The 21,628-nt window shown below is 36.7% G+C and overlaps 1 protein-coding gene and 1 pseudogene across 7 annotated transcripts in view; both read right to left on the reverse strand.

Annotated features, from left to right (window-relative positions):
* The window catches only part of CNOT4 (CCR4-NOT transcription complex subunit 4), a 187,204-nt gene that overhangs the window by 21,150 nt on the left and 144,426 nt on the right, over positions 1–21,628 (reverse strand). For 3 of the 7 annotated variants that reach the window (XM_049774522.1, XM_049774514.1, XM_049774553.1), the window contains exons 8-10: positions 18,556–18,613; positions 15,544–15,793; positions 12,968–13,468 (exon numbers count right to left, since the gene is read on the reverse strand). In XM_049774522.1, coding sequence (XP_049630479.1) covers positions 12,968–13,468; positions 15,544–15,793; positions 18,556–18,613 — 809 coding nt within the window. Of the gene's footprint in view, positions 1–6,672; positions 7,656–12,967; positions 13,469–15,543; positions 15,794–18,555; positions 18,644–21,628 lie in introns of those variants that run through there. The other 4 variants (XM_049774546.1, XM_049774538.1, XM_049774530.1 and 1 more) reach the window with 3 other exon arrangements.
* LOC125994939 (uncharacterized) lies at positions 21,015–21,168 on the reverse strand (annotated as a pseudogene).

The raw sequence follows: 21,628 nt of genomic DNA on the forward strand, positions 1-21,628 counted from the left end.
GGCCGGGCGGTGGCGCTCGAGGTAAGGTGCCTGCCTTACCTGCACTAGCCTAGGAGACGGACCGCGGTTCGATCCCCCGGCGTCCCATATGGTCCCCCAAGCCAGGAGCGACTTCTGAGCGCATAGCCAGGAGTAACCCCTGAGCGTCAGCGGGTGTGGCCCCCCCCCAAAAAAAAAAAAAAAAGAAATAAACCGTTTTAACTATATTTTTGTACAAACCAAACCATGAAAAGACTAAACACTTTGGAATGGAGCAATTTTTCATATTGAATTGACTGCTCTAAAGTCATTCTTTGTAAACATTCCTGATTAAAAGATGCAAAAGTTGTTCCTGATGGATGCAGATTACAGGACATTAAAGAGAGCCAAGGCACAGTGGCTTCTGGTTCCATTAGCATAGTTTCACTAAGTTTTCCTGAGCAATAATCTGTGCTCTTGAAGCATTATCATTTATAAATTTCACTGACACATCAACTGACATAAAGAAAATAAGTACAGTAGGTTTAAAGCATTTGTTTTTATTTGGGGCTACAACCAGCATTGTAAGCATAGGGCTTACTCCTGGCTCTGTGCTCATTTTGAATGGTTTAGGGGACAATATGGGATGGCAAGAAACGAATCCGAGTTGGCCATGTGCAAGGCAAGCACCTTACCCACACTACTATTGCTCTGACCCTATATATATATTTGTTTTTTTGTTTGTTTGTTTTAGGACCAGCCCCAGCGGCACTCAGGGGTTACTCCTGTGTTCAGGGATCACTCCTAGCAGGCTTGGGAACCATATGGGGTGTCAAGGATCAAACTCAGATCAGCCACATGAAAGGCAAATGCCCTACCTGCTGTGCCCTCTCTAAAAATTATTTTTTTATTTTTATGTTTTTTGGTTTTTGGGTCACACCTGGCAGTGCTCAGGGGTTACTCCTGGCTCTACGCTCAGAAATCACTCGTGGCAGACTCAGGGGACCATGTGGGAAGCAGGATTCAAACTACCGTCCTTTTGCATGCAAGGTAAACACTCTATGTCCATATTATCTCTCTGGCCCCCTCTAAAGAATATCTTAAAGGTAACTTCTACCTAGGCAAAGTTGCTACTGAGTAAGGAGACATGTTAATATATCTATGATTTTATCTACTTCTCTAATTTTATCCCTACCTTAACACAGTTTTGGCATGTCTAAATTTCCCTATACAAACTATAGAACCTAGTATGTGTTTAAAATCGTTCTAACTTCAAAATACTTGTTGGCTTACATTGGGAGGTAGGGGGAACAACAGGGATGCCCAGGGGTCATTTCCAGTGGTGCACAGGGTAGCAATGTGGTGCTGAAGATCAGTATCTGTCTCCTGCATGCAAAACATGTGAACATCTTTGTACTATCCTGATTCTCAAATGTTTCATGAAGAAATATGATGAAAGTCTTAATTTTGCTTTTCTACCCTTTACTAATCTATATCTTTTTAATTCAACTTAAATTAAAGCAGAATGATCCACTCCAACTAAGGAAGAGATACTTTCCCAAAGTAGGTAGAAAGCTGATTCCAGTTTGTATGTGAACTTCGAAGAAATAGCCCATAGTGATGTGAAATCCTCAACTATCACTTATATGCCATACTTATACACTCTGCCTGATCCTTCATTTTTCAAGAAACATGCCTACCAATACCTTACTTTCATCTGGGCTTAACAACACCTACCCAATATTATCTATGGATTCTCCCAGCTCCTTCCTGCATTGTTTCCATATCCTCCTAGGTAATGCTGTGGAAAGCTTTCTTTTGAATCATCTTCAATTTACAGGAAATCTGACAAAGGCAACCCCATGCTTCTTAGAATTCTCTCTCATTCAGTCTCAGTCTTTCTACTCTTAAGAAAGGGCTAGAGGTCAGAAGCTTCAGCAGGCAACAAGGGGAGGACATGGCTCCATGCTCTCTTCGCTTGTCCAAATCACAGACCAAAGTGGTTCCTCAGAAACACCCCCCTACCTCTTGACTATTTTTAAAACATAAAAGGGTCACGTGTATCTCCTTTGTATATCTCAGATGTATTCCCATAACATCTATAACTCTTTTCAAATATCCTCATATAGTGGCAATTTTGCCTACTGGATTTGTTATTTGATTGTTTGATTTTCACCCTTTGAGATCTGTTTTATAAGCAATACTGGTAGAAGAATATCTCTGTATAGATTTCATGTATGTACCAAGTTACGGGGAATGTTGGACTTAATTCGTCGACCCCCAGATGCATCAACAATATCTCGTGGCATTGCTTCTCTTTTGCATAGGCACATTAAAATGGGAAAATAATACATATGAAAACAAGTTCTTATCTAATAGAGATGGGAACACAAATTTGATAATGTAATTAGGCCTTTTACCCTGAACATTGGCATAATGATTTGGCTCAGGCCTCAGAAGAATGGGCATCGCCCACACACACCTGAACAATGGATACCATCTATGGAAACAACCACAACTGTCTATAACATTACCAGGATCCAAGCCTCTACCAGGGAAGACCTACCACTGCTTTGGCATTGACTTACTCCAAAGAGTGCTCCCAACACCCAGACAACTCAGCAACAGTCTGCATGCAGGGCAGATCGCTCCACATTGAATGGTATGCTGAAACTAGAGGATGCTCCACATCAGCCTGACATCGATGAAAGAAATGCACAGAATCCAGAGTCTTTAAATATAAGAATCTGATACCAATAATAGCTAAAGTGTGAAAAAGTTTCACCGGGACCTTGAGAATGACTCAAGTTGGATGGACTGGTATGCCTGGAACCCAGAGTTGGTCTTATGCCAATAAACTTCTGTGGTGAGGCCTTTTTGTAATCAGGTCAAGGATTTTTTTCCATTTTCCTCATTTTTCTGGACCTATGCAAACAACGGCAATTGCCACTATCAAACCTTTACTATATTTTTTTACTCTTATCCTTTAAGGAAAAAAAAATACAACTTACTGAACTTAAAAAATAACTGTAGTAGAATGCCTGTCTTGAATACAGGCAGGGGATGAGAAGGGGGAGGGGTTAATGTTACACTGGTGAAGGGGGGGGTGTTCTGGTTATGACTGTAACCCAACTATGATCATGTTACTTAAATAAAAAATATATTTAAAAAAGAAAGAAAGGGCTAGAGAAAAAGGAGGTTGAGAAACAGCACTGGGTTACAAATGCTAACATTTTTGATCTCCAACCATGGTGCTTGGTATCTCCACACCACCCTTTTGTGCTTTTATTCATCATTCAGTACTAGGTGGGTGGTCATCATACTGACCACAAGCATATTCCTTAATAAATTCCTGATTTTTAGTCTTCATCAGAATCTACATATCACTTTTTTTTCCTTTCAATAAAACCAATGGACTTTTGGCCACAAGAAAAGGCATTTCAATGGTGTTTTCTTGGACACTCATGTCTTTTCCTCCACTGTCTAATTAAATGTCCTTTTTTTTAAATTTTTGGGCCACACCCAGTGATGTTTGTTTCCTTACAGCACTCAGGGGCTACTCCTGGCTCTGCTCTCAGAAATCCTCCTGGCAGGCTAAGGGACATATGAGATGCCGGGATTGAATCCTGGTTGGCAGTGTGCAAGGCAAACACCCTATCTGCTCTGCTATAGCTCCTGCCCTAATCAAATTTCCAGTATTAGCTTTGTCCACTTCTAATTTTTTGTACTATCTAAACAAAGTATCGAGACGATGTCACATTTGGCAGCTTTCAGGGGTTCCTCCAGGCTCTGCATTCAAAAATTACTGCTAGGGGCCAGAAAGATAGCACAGCGGTAAGGCGTTTGCCTTAAACGCAGAAGGACGGTGGTTCGAATCCTGGCATCCCATATGGTCCCCCAAGCCTGACAGGAGCAATTTCTGAGCACAGAGCCATGAGTAAGTGCTGAGCGCTGACGGGTGTAACCACTCCCCCCCAAAAAAAATTACTGCTGGCAGGCTTGGGGACATATAGAGGAGATACTAGGGATCAAACTTGGGTTGGTTATGTGTAAAGCAAAATGCTTACACACACACACACACACGACTGAGAAATACTTGATGAAAATATTTAATTTCAGGGCTGATGTGATAACATAGGTAAGGTATCTATCTGTCTTGCATGAGGCTGACATGGGTTCCATACCAGGCATCCCATATGGTCCCCCAGCAACACCAGGAGTGGTTCCTAAGCACAGAACCAGGAGTAAGCAGAGAACCAGGAGTAACCCCTGAGCATCACTGGGTGTGGCCCTCAAATATATATACATATATATGTATATATATAAAATTCACTTTATATCTCCCTATTAGGTTTTTTACTCCCTTTAAATAGAAAAATCTTAATTGCAGGCTTCAGCATTCAATTTCTCTTATTGCCACTGTCAGACTGATAAATCACGAAGTTGAACCTGCTGTGCTATGGCTATACCTGTGTCTCAAATATATCAAACTAAGCTCAAAGAAATGAGTCTGACACAAAATTTCAGCTAACCAAATGGAATAGTTAAGAATAGATATTAGCTTACCCCCTCTATACCACGAGACAAAGCCACTTTATTAGAAATAAAACTGTCACTAGATGTTATCCTTGATTACAGGGTTTATACTTTATTCAACCTTGTATCCCTCAAGACCTAGCTCAGATTACTACACAGAACAGGCACTCAAATACTTAATAAATGCTTTGTTGAAATAAGGGAACAGTATACAAAAGCACCACCTGGAAAAACAAAATGCAATAGTAGAATGAAAAAGAAAGTATTACCAATCAGAAATAGTTTCTATGGGATTTGTCAAGAAAATAAAGAGGCACTTCACATTCACCATATAACTCGAACCACTCAATTCTGTCTCTATTTCCCACAGTGGCACTAAAGATGTTTCATGGCAATGGTTAATTTTTTTCTTTCTTGGGGAGTCTGCAGACACTTTATAAATCTAGTAACTATGAATCTTTTCTGAGAAAAACTGGACACATGTACATACACACAAAATGTAACTTTGCATCTACTTTTCAGAGTTTTAAAATTCAGGTTAAAAATTCCTGATTTAAAGAATAAGTTTTGTGTCACTTTTTAAAATTAAGGTTATAAAAGCTTATAAAGCTTCCCTGTGTATCAGATCATAGAGGATTTAATCAAAAATCAATTTAAAGCTTTCAAAAAATTACTCATACTTTACAATAATTTGATCTTACCAATTGACTTGCTATATGAAGTAGTACTTTTTGCCTGCATTGATTGTGGAATTTCTTCTGTGCTTTACTATAATTATGACCATGACTTAAAGAACTCATTAAAAAAAACTATATTAACTATATTAAGCCTAAAATAAGTAAGCTTTATTTATTTTGAGGAGGGTGAAACTACCTTGTGGAGCTAGTGTGGGAGTAAGCTTATTATTCATAGGCTTGCAAGAATTTGCAATTTACCAAGCGAGATATATCTTTTAAACATTCTTTGTGAAAACATATAACTTAAGTCTAATTGGTCAATATTACTTTTGCAATGTATGAGGTATGTGGAAGGGAGAAGGGAAAAGATGCATGCATGTTAAGGAAAAAGTTCTGGGACTATTTAAGGGTCTGGCAAGAATTAAAATGTGTGAGTGTGAGAGAGTTAGGAAGGGGTGGGAGACATAGACAGACAGAGAAGGGAAAATTGTGTAAAAGGGCAAGCTACCCCAGGTTTATCTCAAACCCAAAAGAAGTGAGTAAATAGGAGCAAACCATCTCGGAGCACTTTGTAAGAAGATCCAGGCGACGAGAGGCTTGTAATGAAGACTGGAGAAGGCTACACACTAGGACGCTTCATTACAGGGAACCAAATGTGTTAACAGAGTCCAGGAGCCATAGCACCAGAGGAGACAACAGAAAGACTTCTTGACTTCTTAAGAGCAGAAACTGTAACCATCATTACCCATTATATATAACCCATGATAAAAAGCTTCTTTCTATAAGCCTCCCATATTTTACTCATAGTTTCTACAACTTATAATCATATCTAACCTAAAGTCATTTCCAAAAATAGATTAAGTCATTTATGTGGAAATTTATAAAATAATTTAAATGACCACACAAATAGCTCTTTCTATAACTTCAGTTAATCAAATGGGATGGGAGCTTACATTTTAGTTTGTTCCGCTTTACCTTGGAAAAAGACATTTCATCTGCTGCATTCTATCTAGTTTCTCTAGTACCTAGAGTAACTATTTTCTAGAGAGATAACATCAAGAACTCCAATTCCACCATGATTTTTAAGTATCATCTCCTCATCAAATTTATTATTTTGAATCTCCAGTCTTTCCCCTTTTTGGTATTTGAGTTACCTTTTATTTTTAATTAGGCATATATTTTATCACAACATTTTTTCTTTTTTCCGCCCCATAAATTCGTAAGAAATCTGACTTTCCTTTTGCTTCCCAGAGCTGAATTTAGGAAGACTATAGCATGCCTTCAGATCATCTTTTATTCACTACTCAGATTTGAGTAGTTTTATTTTCTTTCATTATCACTTTTTAAATCATTTAAAAATATTTAGTATTATCCAAAAACATTGCTTCACATTGCATCCCAATAAAGTAGTCCACTGTTCTCTAAGATGAACTAAAATGATCTATAACAACATCACAAGGATCCCAACTTCTCTTTCATCTCAAGCCTCATTCTGGTCAAGTACTTGTGATACAGTTTTATTATCACATTTTAAAGTATTAAACAGTGAAATTTCCAAACATACCCCACAGAACTATGGTTTGTTCAATAAAAATATCATACTACTATAGCTGTTTCTCACACACAATATGTACCCCATATTCAAGTTTCTAATAAATCGACTAAGTTAAAATTCTGTTTCTGAGGCATTTCCTGGTATACTAGGCAGTGCATTAGAAAAGATAGTATATTGCATGTAGTCTATAATAATTATCTGTTAACTGTCTATGTATAATTAACAACCATTCAAAAAGAAAGTGCAAATGTGCAAATAAGAGAACAAAACAGTTTCTAAACATGTAATGCATAATATAGGATATAAATCCATACAACTAAAAACAATAGTTGACAACATCCTCTGAGCATTAAATGACACCACCAATTTTGTTTTATATGTATTCTTCTCAGGTATTCAAAGAATGCAATAGACATTATCTTCTTAATTTTCATTTTTCATGAGTATATTAGGATATTACCTTTTGCACAAATCAAAAAACAGAACTACCATTACCTTTGTATATTTTCAATAATAGAGCCAAAATAAGAACAATTCTAGCTAATCTCATCTGGGATCTTAATTAGAACTACAAGTTTATTTGTATGAGTTAAGAAGTTATCACTCATGAGAAACAATGCCAAAATTATGCTAATAAATGGTGTTAAAGGCCTAATGAAGAAATATTTTAGCAACTATGAGGTAACACACTAGTTGTAGGCATGAGGAACGTTTATATTGGCTCTTTTGGGTGTATACATTAAATGCAAAATCAGAAAGGAATCATGCAAAAATCCGGTTGCCCATGCAAGCACCCCAGAGTCTAATCCTCTCCTCTCAGTTCTGTTGTCAGGCCACAGTAGTGTGGAGACTTGTAGGCTGCTGTCCTTGTTGTAATGAATGGGAAGAGGCTGACAGTGGCATAGTCGAAACCTTCACCTCTTCTTCCCCTGTGGAAAAGTCAGTCATGGTCTAGTTATGGGTGACTAGATTTGTTAACAGTCCCTTTAAAATGATTTCAATATTTGGAATATTGATACATATACAAAATACATGCTTAATGGTTGGAATCTGGGTGTGAAATGCCATGAATCTTAAAAATATAAAAGTATCAAATAATTAGAAAGTAGTTCTACTGGATACACACCCTTCAATTTAATTATCAGAGACAAGAACAAATATAATAGATTTAAGATTATAAGTAAACAAAAGAAAAAAAAAGACCAGGAAAGCCATTCTTCTCCAAGTCAATTGGACCCCTTATTAATTTAGATACTCTTTATGGCAAGCAGTATTTTGTTTTACATTTTTAAGTAAAACTAAAAACAATTCATACAAAGTGAACATGTAAATTTTAAGAGAAAAATGACAAGCTTATAAATGCTGAAACTGTGCTTAGTAAAAATAAAAATTACATAAGTATTCACTTAGAAAACTAACAGTATCGGAAAATTAAGTATATGCTTTTGAAGTGACTGGAAAATAGTAAAATGCTAAGAGTACAATGATCCAATTGACTGAAAGTGAGATGACTACTTTTAGGTCAGAGAACAACACATGAAATTAGTTCAGTTCTCCTAATTATAACTGATAATTACTTTATTACAAGTGACTTATTTCACATGACACAAAATTCAATCAAGTCACTGTTAAAATAGCTAATTCAGAAACAAAGAGAATTTTAAGAAAAAGTCCTGTTGTATGTAAAATTTGAATTAACAAAACCATGAAAAATACCCAAGCCTAAACAGTTTCAAATATTTGTCTAAGTGTATTTTAAAACAAGGCTTACAGACTTTGACTTACTATTTTTGTTCTCCAGATAATTAATTTTTAGCATTATGGAATAAAAAACACCATGGCAGAGTTCTTTGAAAAAACAAATTTGCAATATTACATTTGGAAAGAGTGTTTAACTGACACCATGAAGAAAAAGACATTCAGTTCTTAGACAGATTTTTTTTTTTTTTTTTTTTCAGAAAATTGGCAAAGATTCTCTTAAACCCCAAGAATATAGAAAGGAGGCTACATAAAGAATATTTTAGACTAGAGTTGTTGGTGAGAACATACTTAGGACTATACAAGAGATTCATTTTCAGAGTCAATAAACTACTATAAAAAATAGATGGCTATATACCTGACCAGGCCCAAATGTCTACTGAAAAGATACTATTGAAATAAAAGGATCTACAAATGTGTGAGAGCAAAAATCAATTACATGGGGAAGAAAGCCAAGTTAAAGAACAATCCTGCGATCTTCCTATATGAGAAACAGCATCAGTGTTGTATCTAAAACCTCTCAGTTATACAATGTGTGATCTGGGTTCTTAGCTACACTTTTAATTAAATGTGTGAATTTTAACCTCTCACCCTTGCCATTCCCAAAATGAATTGAACAAGTAAGTCACGTTTTCAAAACAAAGCAGAGTCCAGTAATTAAACAAGAAAAGAATATCTAAATGGACTTAACTATAACTGCCCATTAATCCAATTTTCCCTAAGAATGCTTAATTTTAAAACTCCTCAATTTAGCAATCTAGATGTGTAGCCAAGAAAATGCTGCTAAAAAGATTTCACTAATTAAGTAAATAACTAATTATACATACAAAAATATTTTAAACTATGCAAAGAAAATGGAAGCCACACTGCTGTCAAACCTCTGGCAACTGTCTTTTCCATGACAAGTTTCACCTGTATCAATCTTTAATAATTTATTGAAACAAACTACAGCTAAAAATTTTAAAATACAAATATAGAAATAATATCAGTGAGTTATATATGCAACAGACATCTTTCATTATTTGCTCCTGAAAGTCGGGGACCCTACTCGCTGAGAACATTTGAAAAATAAACAGATGTGTCTTTTCTAGGGTGAAATATTAAATAATCACTATCTTAAAGTGTCAGATTTCCCTGAAACACTATATGCTTTTCACTACGAAGCATGTAACATCTGTCCTTTCTAAGAAATCTTAATAATCAGTGGATAATACAAAGTTGAACCTAAGTCAATAGTTCAACCTCAAGTAAAAGAGTTATTTCTAGGGGAGAGAGGCAGATACTGGCTAGGCATTAAATTAAGCATAGTTTAGAAATACTTAAGTTTTCCAGAATTTTATTTTGCCATTTTTAATTGTTTCTGAAAATCATAAATCATGGGGGTAAGCTAATACAACTATTCTATTTTGAAGCCTAGTACTTTCAGCTTCCCCAAGTACTAGCCTAATTAGATCATTCTGTGTGACCCCTGATAACAATTTTAATTATTTTGGTACATTTAAATTAAAATTTCTTTAGTTGTCCTAACCTTAAAAATAATCTATAAATTTAATACCAGTCACCATTTAAATACCTGTGTTAGAAGAAAATGAAATTTGAAAAAACAAATTCCCCCTATCTCCACAAAATAGAATTTAAAACCTATAGATGGTGACTTCATTCTTAGGATATCTGAGAAAGTAACATTCTATGGTTAAGTAAATGTACAGAGAGAAAAACAAACAAATCAACCAAAGAAAACCACAAACTGAGTATCATATAAAACTTAATGCCACTTCTTTTTTTCCTCTTAATTTAGAGGAAGATGTCAAATGACTAATGGGAGGACACCTACACTCACAAATCCGCTGCTATTCATTAGCATTGTGGCATTTCCAGATTATCTACATATTGGCTGCTTCTTTTGTGCTAATGAGAATACAACTATAAATTTGAAAGAATAGGAAATTCATGGGAGATCATCATGTAATAAGTCAAACACAAGTTAAAAAAAAAAACAAAAACACACACAAAAACTAGGTAGGAAGTCAGCTATTAACTTCCACTAGACATACTCCTTTCTATTAAGGCCAGCAGGCTCTACTGCCTCACACTTGGAGCAGCCCATCTTCTCATCCATCCTATCTCAACAATATAGAAAAAGGACCTCCTGTTATAAAAGGCAGTTCTGCTGCTGAATGCAATGAATCACATACTTATTTTTGTTTCTGCACCTTTCACTAGGTCTTCATCAACATGAAATGCCTTTCTCTGTCCTGCCTGCTAGACAAATTCAAGACACCGTAGTATAAATCAATTTCTACTTCACCTTTGAAGCCTCCCAAAAATTACAGGCTCCACTGGTATCTCTTAGATTCCAGTATTCCAGTTATTACTCTCAGATATAATCTGAATTTTCTTTAATCTCACTATAAAAGATCTGAAACCAATATCCACATTTTACACTTCTTTTGTATTACCCACGTGGCCTAGTTCAATGTTGGGATAGGACCCAGATATTTATTATAATTGTTTGTGTTTTTTTTTTTTCCGGGCCACATCCATTTGATGCTCAGGGGTTACTCCTGGCTAGGCACTCAGAAATTGCCCCTGGTGTGAGGGGACCATATGGGACACTGGGGGATCGAACCGCGGTCCTTCCTTGGCTAGCGCTTGCAAGGCAACACCTTACCTCTAGCGCCACCTCGCCGGCCCCTATAATTGTTCTAATATTTTATTTTTAAAAGTTTAGAATATCTAGGGAAACATTAAATTTTAATATTATATCCAGTATGACATATGCTGCTAACATTTCTGGTTTGTTTAATCAAACAAATCCAAACAGGACAAAAAGACACTCAACTATGCTGACATAGATGGAAGAAAGAAAGAACTGAACATTCAATGTTTCCAAATATGTATTATATAGGAGAGGACTGCATATATGTCACTCTGCTTACCTCTAAATGACCAAATAAGCATGCACCCATCAATGTGTAAACCACTACATTATATGTGTCAAGCTTACGAAAGCTAACTTCACTGTATTAACCATGAACTTTCACTCTGTCAATAACCACAAACCGTGCTTTCTTCACCCACCTAGTTGTCTTGAAAATGAAATAGTGTTGGTCACAAAGGAATGGAGGGGAAAAAAAAATTTTTTTTTTTTATTTTTCAGGCCACACCCGTTTGATGCTCAGGGGTTACTCCTGGCTAAGCGCTCAGAAATTGCCCATGGCTTGGTGGGGCCGTATGGGACACCGGGGGATCAAACCATGGTCCTTCCTTGGCTAGCGCTTGCAAGGCAGACACCTTACCTCTAGCGCCACCTCACCGGCCCCGGGAAAAATTTTTGATGGATCTTTGTAAATTCATCTACCAGTTTTGCTCAATACAAGAGTACAAACACCTTGCTAAGAAACTGTAATATATCTTCTGGTTATGACTGTAACCCAAATATGATCATGTTACTTAAATAAAAAAATATATTTAATAAAAAAATGATCAAACTTAAAAAAAAAGAAAAAGAAACTGTAATATATCATTACAATAATGATGTGCCATGCCATATCTTAAAGGTCATGACAAAGGGTAAAAATTAATTTCTGCCTATTATGTAATGACATAGGAACATTCCATGCTATTTGAAAAAACTCAGAAAAAATCAAAACCATTTATCAGTCATCTTAAAGCCAAATTAAATAAAAATTTATTAATAAAAGTTATTACTTTAGATAGGAAAATAACTTGATCTAAAAAATAATGGACCTTATGTCCCCAAAGTTCTGAAAACTTCAAGGGGTAACAGAAGTTGCCAGAAGTATTCTGGCAACACTTTAGAATCCTAACATCTCCCCCAAAATAAGAAGTGACAGACTAAAAGGGGCTAAATATCTATCCTTGAACAATCTTTCTTCACAGATAATTTGTGCGCATATTCGTCTGTGTAACATTAATAACCATAGCACTAAATTATTAATATGTAGCACAATTCCGACATGTGTGTGTACATGAGTGCCTTAGCCAAAATTTCCAAAAATAGTTATGCAGTGGCTTTATCCCTCGTGCTCTCACTAATAACCATCTTTCAAAATTTTTTTAACCAGTTTACTTCTAGAATGTAAAATCAGAAATTTCACCATGGTGTTGGACTTCAGAACTGTAATTTCAAAGCCTCCCTCTGCTCCCACCACCTTTTTTTTTTTTTTTTTTTTTTTGTCTTTTTGCATTTCTATGTCACATTAAAGTTTGGTGACTGTACTATTAAGTAAAATGCTTCCAAGCCATAGCTAGGTATAATACTCCACCATCCTTATAAAGCTCAATATTACAAGGCATCCATCCAGTTAAAAATTAATTATGATAGGGACTTTGATTTTTTTTCCATAAAAATTTCAGAGACTAATAATAAGTTCTTTAAGTTGTTCGAAAGCTGCCTCCCCAACCACCCACCAACCTGAAGGCATATTCACAAGTTCTCAAAGGCTATAAATGAACCTACCTGCTATAGGAATCCCTCCCAGACCTGTGTTGTGCTGTGGCGGGAGATTCAAGTCCAAGAAATTACTATTTGAGGTGGGGTTTGCTGTGTGGTTCAAGTGCATGATGCTATTGCGTGGAAAGGCCATCCAAGGATAGCGAGTTGCCTGGCCTGGAAAACTGAATGAGTTATAAACCGCCCGGTGCTGTTGAAATTGAGGGAACCTCTGTGGCAAGACTGAAAAGGTACTATTGAGAGAATTGGCATTTGTAGGTGCAGCAGGATGCAGGAATCCAGAGCCTGGACCTTTGGCCGTTGTAGTGTGTGAAGTGGTGGAGTTCTGAAGAGATGTGGGTGAAAGGGAAGGCTGGTCTTGGACTGACAGTTCTTTTTCAATCAGGTCTGCTAAGGCTTTTCGAGTGACATCAAAGGGATCAAAACCCAAGTCATCCTCTGGTTGTTTTGAAGAACCAAAGCCAAAAGCTGCTTGCCAGTCTGTGGAGGATGATACTGGAATTGTTTCTGTTGGAGAGAAAATCAGTGGTAAGCTTCAAGTACAGAGCTTACTCTCACACTTAAATAGAAGTTAATTGGGGCTGGATAGCACATCGGTAGGGCGTTTGCCTTGCACACGGCTGACCCTGGTTTCAATCCCTGGTGTCCCATATGGTCCCCCAAACCAGGAGTGATTTCTGAGTGCATAGCCAGGAGTAACCCCTGAGCGTTACCAGGTGTGGCCCAAAAAACAAAAACAATAAGGAAATTAGTGTCATATTAAAACAGTGTCAAATATGTCAAAAAAAAATTAGAAGCTTTCTCAGCTTAAGATTTAATTCGTGGGGCCGGGCGGTGGCGCTAAAGGTAAGGTGCGCCTGCCTTGCCTGCGGTAGCCTTGGACGGACCGCGGTTCGATCCCCCGGTGTCCCATATGGTCCCCCAAGCCAGGAGCAACTTCTGAGCGCATAGCCAGGAGTAACCCCTGAGCGTTACCGGGTGTGGCCCAAAAACCAAAAAAAAAAAAAAAAAAAAGATTTAATTCGTATTGTTAACTTCAACTAAATGATAAAAACTTATTTCTGTGAATCAAAAAAGTGCTTGATATTCAAATTATACTCTGATTTATTACAAAAAAAACCCTCAACAGGGTCAGAGATAGCATAGTGGTAGGGCATTTGTCTTGCATGCAGCTGATCCAGGATAGATGGTAGTTCGAATCCCGGCATCCCATATGGTCTCCTGAGCCTGCCAGGACTGATTTATTTCTTTATTTCCTTCCTTCCTTCCTTCTTTCCTTCCTTCCTTCTTCCCTCCCTCCTTCTTCCCCCCCTCTCTCCCCTCCTTTCCTCCCTCCCTCCCTCCTTCCCTCCCTCCCTCCTTCCTTCCTTCCTTTCTTTTTTTTAAATGGTTTTTGGATCACACCCGGCAGCACTCAGGGGTTACTGCTGGCTCTATGCTCAGAAATCGCTCCTATCTGCATGCAAGGCAAACACCCTAAGTCCATGCTATCTCTCAGGCCCAAAGGAGCGATTTCTAAGCACAGAGTCAGGAGTAACCCCAGAGCAATGCCGGTGTGACTCAAACAAAACAAAACAAAACAAAACAAAACAAAACAAAACAAAACAAAAAAAATGAAAACCAAAAACCCCCTAAATAAGCCTATCTAAAATTCCATAAAGTTTATTCTTAAAAGGTAGTTATTAGTGGCTGAAGAGATAGCATGGAGGTAAGGCATTTTCCTTTCATGCTGAAGGTCATCGGCTCGAATCCCAGCACCCATATGGCCCCCCGAGTCTGCCAGGAGTGATTTCTGAGCATAGAGCCAGGAGTAACCCCTAAGTGCTGCCAGGTGTGACCCCTCCCCCCCAAAAAAGGGTAGTTATTAAAGACAAAATATAATTTTAAAAATATGCTTTATGAAAAAATAATCCATTTAATCTCTATAGATTTGTAAAACTTCTTCCTCCATAGGTTGTACTATTAGTTTTATGCTGCCCTTATGTTAATAAGAAAACTAAGAAAATGCATAAAAACAGAATAGCTCAAAAATGCCAAAATACATACATACCTTTGATAATTTGTGGGGAAAGAGGGAGAAATCCCAACTTTAAATGTACCAACACAAATAATGTAAAAAAAAAATGTAAGTCTTTAATACTTTCTAAAGGAGGTCTTTCATTATCAGGAAAATGATCTAATCTTTGATTTCAGAAAAAAAAAAATCTTTTTTTTTTTTTTTTTTTGGTTTTTGGGTCTCACCTGGCAGTGCTCAGGGGTTACTCCTGGCTCCATGCTCAGAAATTGCTCCTGGCAAGCACGGGGGACCATATGGGACGCCGGGATTCGAACTGATGACCTTTTGCATGAAAGGCAAACACCTTACCTCCATGCCATCTCTCCGGCCCCAGAAAAAAAATCTTTAAATACTGTTACATTCAAGTCGAACAGTAATTTATCTCAGCATTCAGTTCTGTGCAATTTAAATGTTTAAATTTTCACTTTAAAAAAAAAGAATGGGGGCGTTTTGTAAAAAACATATCCCCAAAGGATCTTCTGTTAGCTCAAGGGTGACGACTGACATGAGGTTGTGCTGTTTGTACCTGATGTGAAGAGGCTCTGTGGCTCTGGTGCTGTAGGCCAGTCACTGGATGTCTGTGGGGAGCTGGGGAAAGGAGGAAGCCCACTTGGGATGGGGTTGGGATGGCGAAAGTTGTCCGAAAATAACGACTGTGACTCAGTCACTGCTCCTTCAAAAGGAGACCGTGCACTGTGATTGGATGAACTGATGGGGATGACTGGATTGGATTTTGATAAACCAGGTGGTGGTGAAGGCGTATCACTATTAGGTATCTAAATGAAATAAGAAGAAAAGTAATAAGTTTACGCATTTTTAATATGTCACAATTACAGAGCTTGCAACTAAATGTAGAATGTGATATATTTTATAAGCATGAATTTATGAAAAATTCATGTGCTCTTTTACTAAACAGTAAAAGAGCTTCTTTTATAATCTAATTTCTCTCATTTTCAAAGAGTATTTCACACACTCTAAGATATAACTATAATGCTTTGCTCAAGAGTGAAGCCTTTCTCGGAGCCAAATAAGAATTTACTGGAAACACTCAGATAGGTAGGTGGTAAAAGATTGACTCGAAGGCCTAGATTCTTTTACAAACTAGGCATTGCCCAAAGCTTCAATTTTGAGCAAAATGGAAAGAAAATCTTATCAAATTACTTCCAAACATTTTATTAAAGATAAATGTAGGGTCAATTCAATCAAAATAGCCCAAGTTCGATCCCCGGCACAGCATGGTCCCCCAAACACTGCCGAGTATAGTCCTAGTGGTCCCATAACTATTGGTCCAAGACTGAACCATTAGCCTAGCACAGCAGGGTTGAGTTATTAGGGGAGTGGCCTCTAAGTCCTCTGAACAAATCTCTGGAGTTCAAATAAATAATTGTAATGATAAACTTTTCTATGACTCCTAGGCATTTAGAATCAGAGGAAGTTCACAAGTATAAATAATACTAAGATCATTCCTTCCTCCATAAATTATTTATATGTACAAGATCCTTGAATATACATTTTTAAAAAATCAAAGTATGAATAGGATTGATGCTAAAATCACAAGGAAGATTATCTCCTAAATAAAATAGTCATCAAGGATATATGAAAACTTATTTTTATATGGCTTGATAAGTTCACTGGAGATAAATTTCCAATGCACTTTTAGTATTTATTAATGATTTATGAAAACCTATACTTTAAATAAAATGTTATATTTAAAGTTATTCTGATAAAATCAATACTACAAATAAAATTTCAGAAAAAACTTTAAAGCTCAGTATCAGCATAAATATCTGGTTTTGATTCAAAATTTATGCCTTTTCATTTGAGAAGTTCATGCTGTCAAGCATAAAATATATTGCATTAAAAAAAATTCTGCAATGATGGTGAAAATAGAAAAATAAACTTAAAAGTAAAAAAATAATGTAAAATTTCTGACTGTTAAAGAAGAAATATTTTTAAAATGAGAGTAAAAAACATTCTTATATTTAAATTTTTATTAATTAAAAGTACTGTGCATTTAATTTTAAAAGCAGTTATTTACTCTATGCTGGAAATTGTATCTTTAGTAGATAATTTTAATTGATAACTATTTTATAACTTACTAAAAATCTTCACTGTTAATATAATATGCAAGAAGATAAATATTTCATACTTCTTAAAAAATATGGAATGCTATATGAATTTGTGTATCAACCTTGCACAAAGGCCATGTTATTAAGATTCTTTATATTTTTTAATGTAATTTGTGAGAAGAGTTAAGAAAAAGCATTGCATAACTGATCTCTTAAGAGTCTCACAAACAGGGGCCGGAGCGATAGCACAGAGGTAGAACATTTGCCTTGCACACACTAACCTAGGATGTTCTGCGGTTCGATCCCCCAGCATCCCATATGGTCCCCAAGTCAGGAGCAATTTCTGAGCGCATAGTCAGGAGTAACCCCTGAGAGTCAATGGGTGTGGCCAAAAAAAAAAACAAAAAAATTCTCACAAGCACTGTGGGGAACTGGATATTTTATGAGAAGACTACAGAACTGTATTTTAAAAAAATAATTTAAAAGAGGAACCAGAGTAGTGGCACAAGTGGTAAGGCATCTGCCTTGCCGCTGCTAGCCTAGGACGAACCGTGGTTCGATCTTCTGGTATCTTGTATAGTCCCCCAAGCCAGGAGCGATTTCTGAGCGCATAGCCAGGAGTAAACCCTGAGCGACACCAGGTGTGATCCCCTCCCCCCGAAAAAAAAAAAAGAATAATGTAAAAGAGGTACAGAAGTTTAAGCAGTAAAAAACAAGCAGTAAGCAAGATGATATAAAGTAGGCACTAAAGACCAGAAGCTTACTGTATATCATTATGCTTGCGATGTTCAAATTAACTTTTATTTTAAAGTCCATAGTCACTGGGGGTCAGGGGGAAAAAAGATGGTGGTGGTGGAATTATATTGACAGAAATAGAACATTAGATAGCAAGGGACAAGCAGAAAAGTAACTTAAAATTAAGAACAGAGAAAGCACGCTTGTCTGAACATTTTGTTTAGGATCAAAAAGATCGGTATCAACACATTCTAAGGACAGTGATGTATTGCCACTTAGTGCAATAACATGTGGTCATAATGGTATTTATCAAGAAAGGGTTACATTTATGCTCTGTAATTGTTAGAGAAAAGGAAAGTTATTTATAAAATATTTTAAAAAGATGTTCACTAGACCATTTACTTTTTCAGTCTATCCATTTTTTAAATTTGAACTTTATAAAAACAGGGGCCACACCAGTGTTTCATTGTCCAGTGGTGGTCAGGGAGCACCTGGGCCATACCCGACAATGCTGGGGGATGGAATATGCATCTGATGCAGGGGATCAAACTCAAGGCCTTACACATACTAGGTATGCATTCTATTACTTGAACTATCTCCCCAGCCCTAAAAATGTTTTTTAATTGTTTTAGTATTTAAAATATCTTTTACTATCTATAAAATTCACTAGCATAAATTACCTTGGGAGTAGGGGGGTAGATGGCAGATAAAGTGATAAGGTATCAAAATCTTACCTGCTGGGAATTATCACCATTCCCTATACTGAGAGAATCTGAAGGTTTATCAATGGGGCTGTAAAAAAACAAACAAAACAAAACAAAACAAAAATCGAATAAAATCAGAGTAAAGCCATTCCCTCCCACAATAAAAACAAATTCCCCAGAAGTCAGAAAAATATTTATCATCTTAAATTTCTTGAAGCATTATGATAACATTAGGTTAGATGCTGAGTACACAAAGAAATATGAGGTTCCTATCTTTGAGACAGTTTCATTCACATTAACTTCTCTAGAAGGGTTAAGGCTACAGCTCAGTAATAGTGTGTGTGCCTTCCTTGTATGAGATCTGAGATTTGGTGTTCAGCAGCACCAAAAGAAACAAAATAAGGGAAAAAAAAAAAAAAAGAGGAGAGGGTGAAATAATGTCCTATGAAGAAAAGGTACTATTTAAAGTGGTATTACTCTAATTAATAGAACAAAATTTTAATTCATATATAGTTTCCTATAGGTGAAAACAGTCCCATTAAAATTCCTGAAATAATACCTACCCCTGTTTTTCTAGGTTTCAGTTTGGCACAGAGTTATTGAATTTCTTTTTATAACCCCAGAGAAGACATGCATATGTGTATATATACACATATAAGATGAAAATAAACAAGCTTTATGTGAATTATTGATGCTTAAAGAACCATCAAACTTCCATATAAAGAAAATATAGTTCAGTAGAATAACAGAATTATAACTTCAAGTCCAATTCATCAGACTTAAAAGCAAAATCTGATTTACAAACATTAACAACACTAACCTAGCAAAGAACTTACATAACTTTAATACAGCATATGAACCAAAGAATACCCAGGTATTAATTATTTGTATTATAGCAAAAAAAGCAATTTCAAGATTCCAAACTTCTCAAATCTATATTCAAAGTACCTTACAAGCAGTTGACTTAACTCATATATTTACTTCCTCTAAAAAATTTGACAATGGTCAGAATTCAATATAAATAGCAATTAAAATATAGTGTTAGTAGAATGGGTAATACAAATAACTTTAAGATTAAAGTCCAAGGCTGGAATGATGGCACAGCAGTAGGGCATTTGCCTTGCATGCTGCTGACCCGGGACAGACCTGGGTTTGATTCCTGGCATCCCATAGGGTCCCTTGAGCCTGGCAGGAGTGATTTCTGAGTTCAGAGCCAGGAGTAACCCCTGAGAACACGGCTGGGTGTGCCCCCCCCACACAGAAAAAGATTAAAGTGGAAGAAAGAGAAGAGAAATGAAAAGAGAAAGTCCTCTAGCAGGGGTCCTCAAACTTTTTAAACAGGGGGCCAGTTCATGTACCCCAACCCACCTCCCAAAAAAAGAAAAGAAGAAACAAGGAAACCTTATCTACCACTACCATCGTCCTGGTTTAAAAAAAAAAAAAAAAAAGAGGAGGGGGGTGAATAGTTCCAAAAGAAAGTTAATAGCCACTGATACTCCCAGGTAACCCAATTCCAGGTGATATCTCTGTGGCATTCTCAGAAAAGGGTGGGGGGCACAAATTCACCTTTCTGCATGAATTACAAAAGTTCAACACTACCCTCCTATACCATCTGGCAGAATGACTCAGCTCTGCAACCCAACTCATCAAACATCCAAGCCACCAAATTTGTTTTATATCTATAACTCCCGGACTGTGCGGTCACCTCAATATCTTATAGCAGTGGCAGTCCAGAAGTATCACAGGAAATCAGATAAGAGAGTCACACAGTAATCTACCAACCTCAGTGAGAATAAACAGCAACTCAGAGGGCTCAATAAGCACTAACCACAGCCTACTGAACCCTTAGTCACTAACACCAGAGAGATATAATTATCATTTCAAATTGACCTATATTGATCTAAGTTTTGAAATTTTCATTTGCCTTTGTATTGTAAGTAATGAAGTAAATTGTCTTGTGCTTGTGTCTGCAAGGAGGGAGGCTATGGTGGTGGGTGAAAGATTAGAGACACTGGTGAAGGAAAGGTCACAGTGGTGGTGGGATTGGTGTTTGAACATTTAATGCTAAAAATGATCATATTGGGCCGGGCGGTGGCGCTGGAGGTAAGGTGCCTGCCTTACCTGCGCTAGCCTAGGACGGACCGCGGTTCGATCCCCCGGCGTCCCATATGGTCCCCCAAGAAGCCAGGAGCAACTTCTGAGCGCATAGCCAGGAGTAACCCCTGAGCGTCACAGGGTGTGGCCCAAAAACCAAAAACCAAAAAAAAAAAAAAAAAAAAAAAAAAAGATCATATTATGAAAACTTATAAATCAAATCATGGTGTTATAAAAATGAGGGTGTGGAAGAACAAAAAGGGACAATGTATCTAATAAGAATTTTTATTTTGGGGGTCACTCATCTGTGATTATCAGCTTCTCTTGCTACTTTTTAATTTTCTCCCCGATTTTGATTTTTCAATTATCCGAGAATACTCAATGAGTAATAAATAAAAGATTTAAGAATAAAAATATAACTAAAATCGTTTTATTTCCTATGTAGGCTACAAAAATGCCAGAATTGAACAAATACAAATACCCCAGAAAAGATGGTTGGGGAAATATGGAATACTACACTTGATCTTAGCCAAAAGGCCAAGAAGCGATGACAAAAATGAACTAATACCTAGTGCAACTCCAATAGAAAGAAAACGGTTCCTATAAATTTAATTTTGATAAATGTGATCCTATTGGGTCTCCAAACAATAGTACACAAATAAGCAAGAATTCTTACAACCCTTCTGTCATTAGGTACTAAAGTTTCCTTCCTCATAAAGTTCTTTGCTTAAGCAAATTTGTTTTTATTTTCATTTCTACTCAAACATCCATCATCACACCAAAGTTAAAAAAGAAAAACAAGGAGTAACCCCTGAGCACCGCCAGGTGTGGCCCAAAAAACAAAAAAGAGAAAAACAAACATTGAATAATACCACATTTACTAAAGAAACTTACTTTATGAAATATATAATATTTTTGGTCAGAGAGAGTACAGAGGCCAGAGAGATAGTACAGAGGGTAAGGCACTTGCCTTACATGTGACCAATCCATAGGAGCCTCAGCAATGCAG

This window comes from Suncus etruscus, chromosome 1 (assembly GCF_024139225.1).
Source record: "Suncus etruscus isolate mSunEtr1 chromosome 1, mSunEtr1.pri.cur, whole genome shotgun sequence".
In the NCBI taxonomy this organism is placed as follows: domain Eukaryota; kingdom Metazoa; phylum Chordata; class Mammalia; order Eulipotyphla; family Soricidae; genus Suncus; species Suncus etruscus.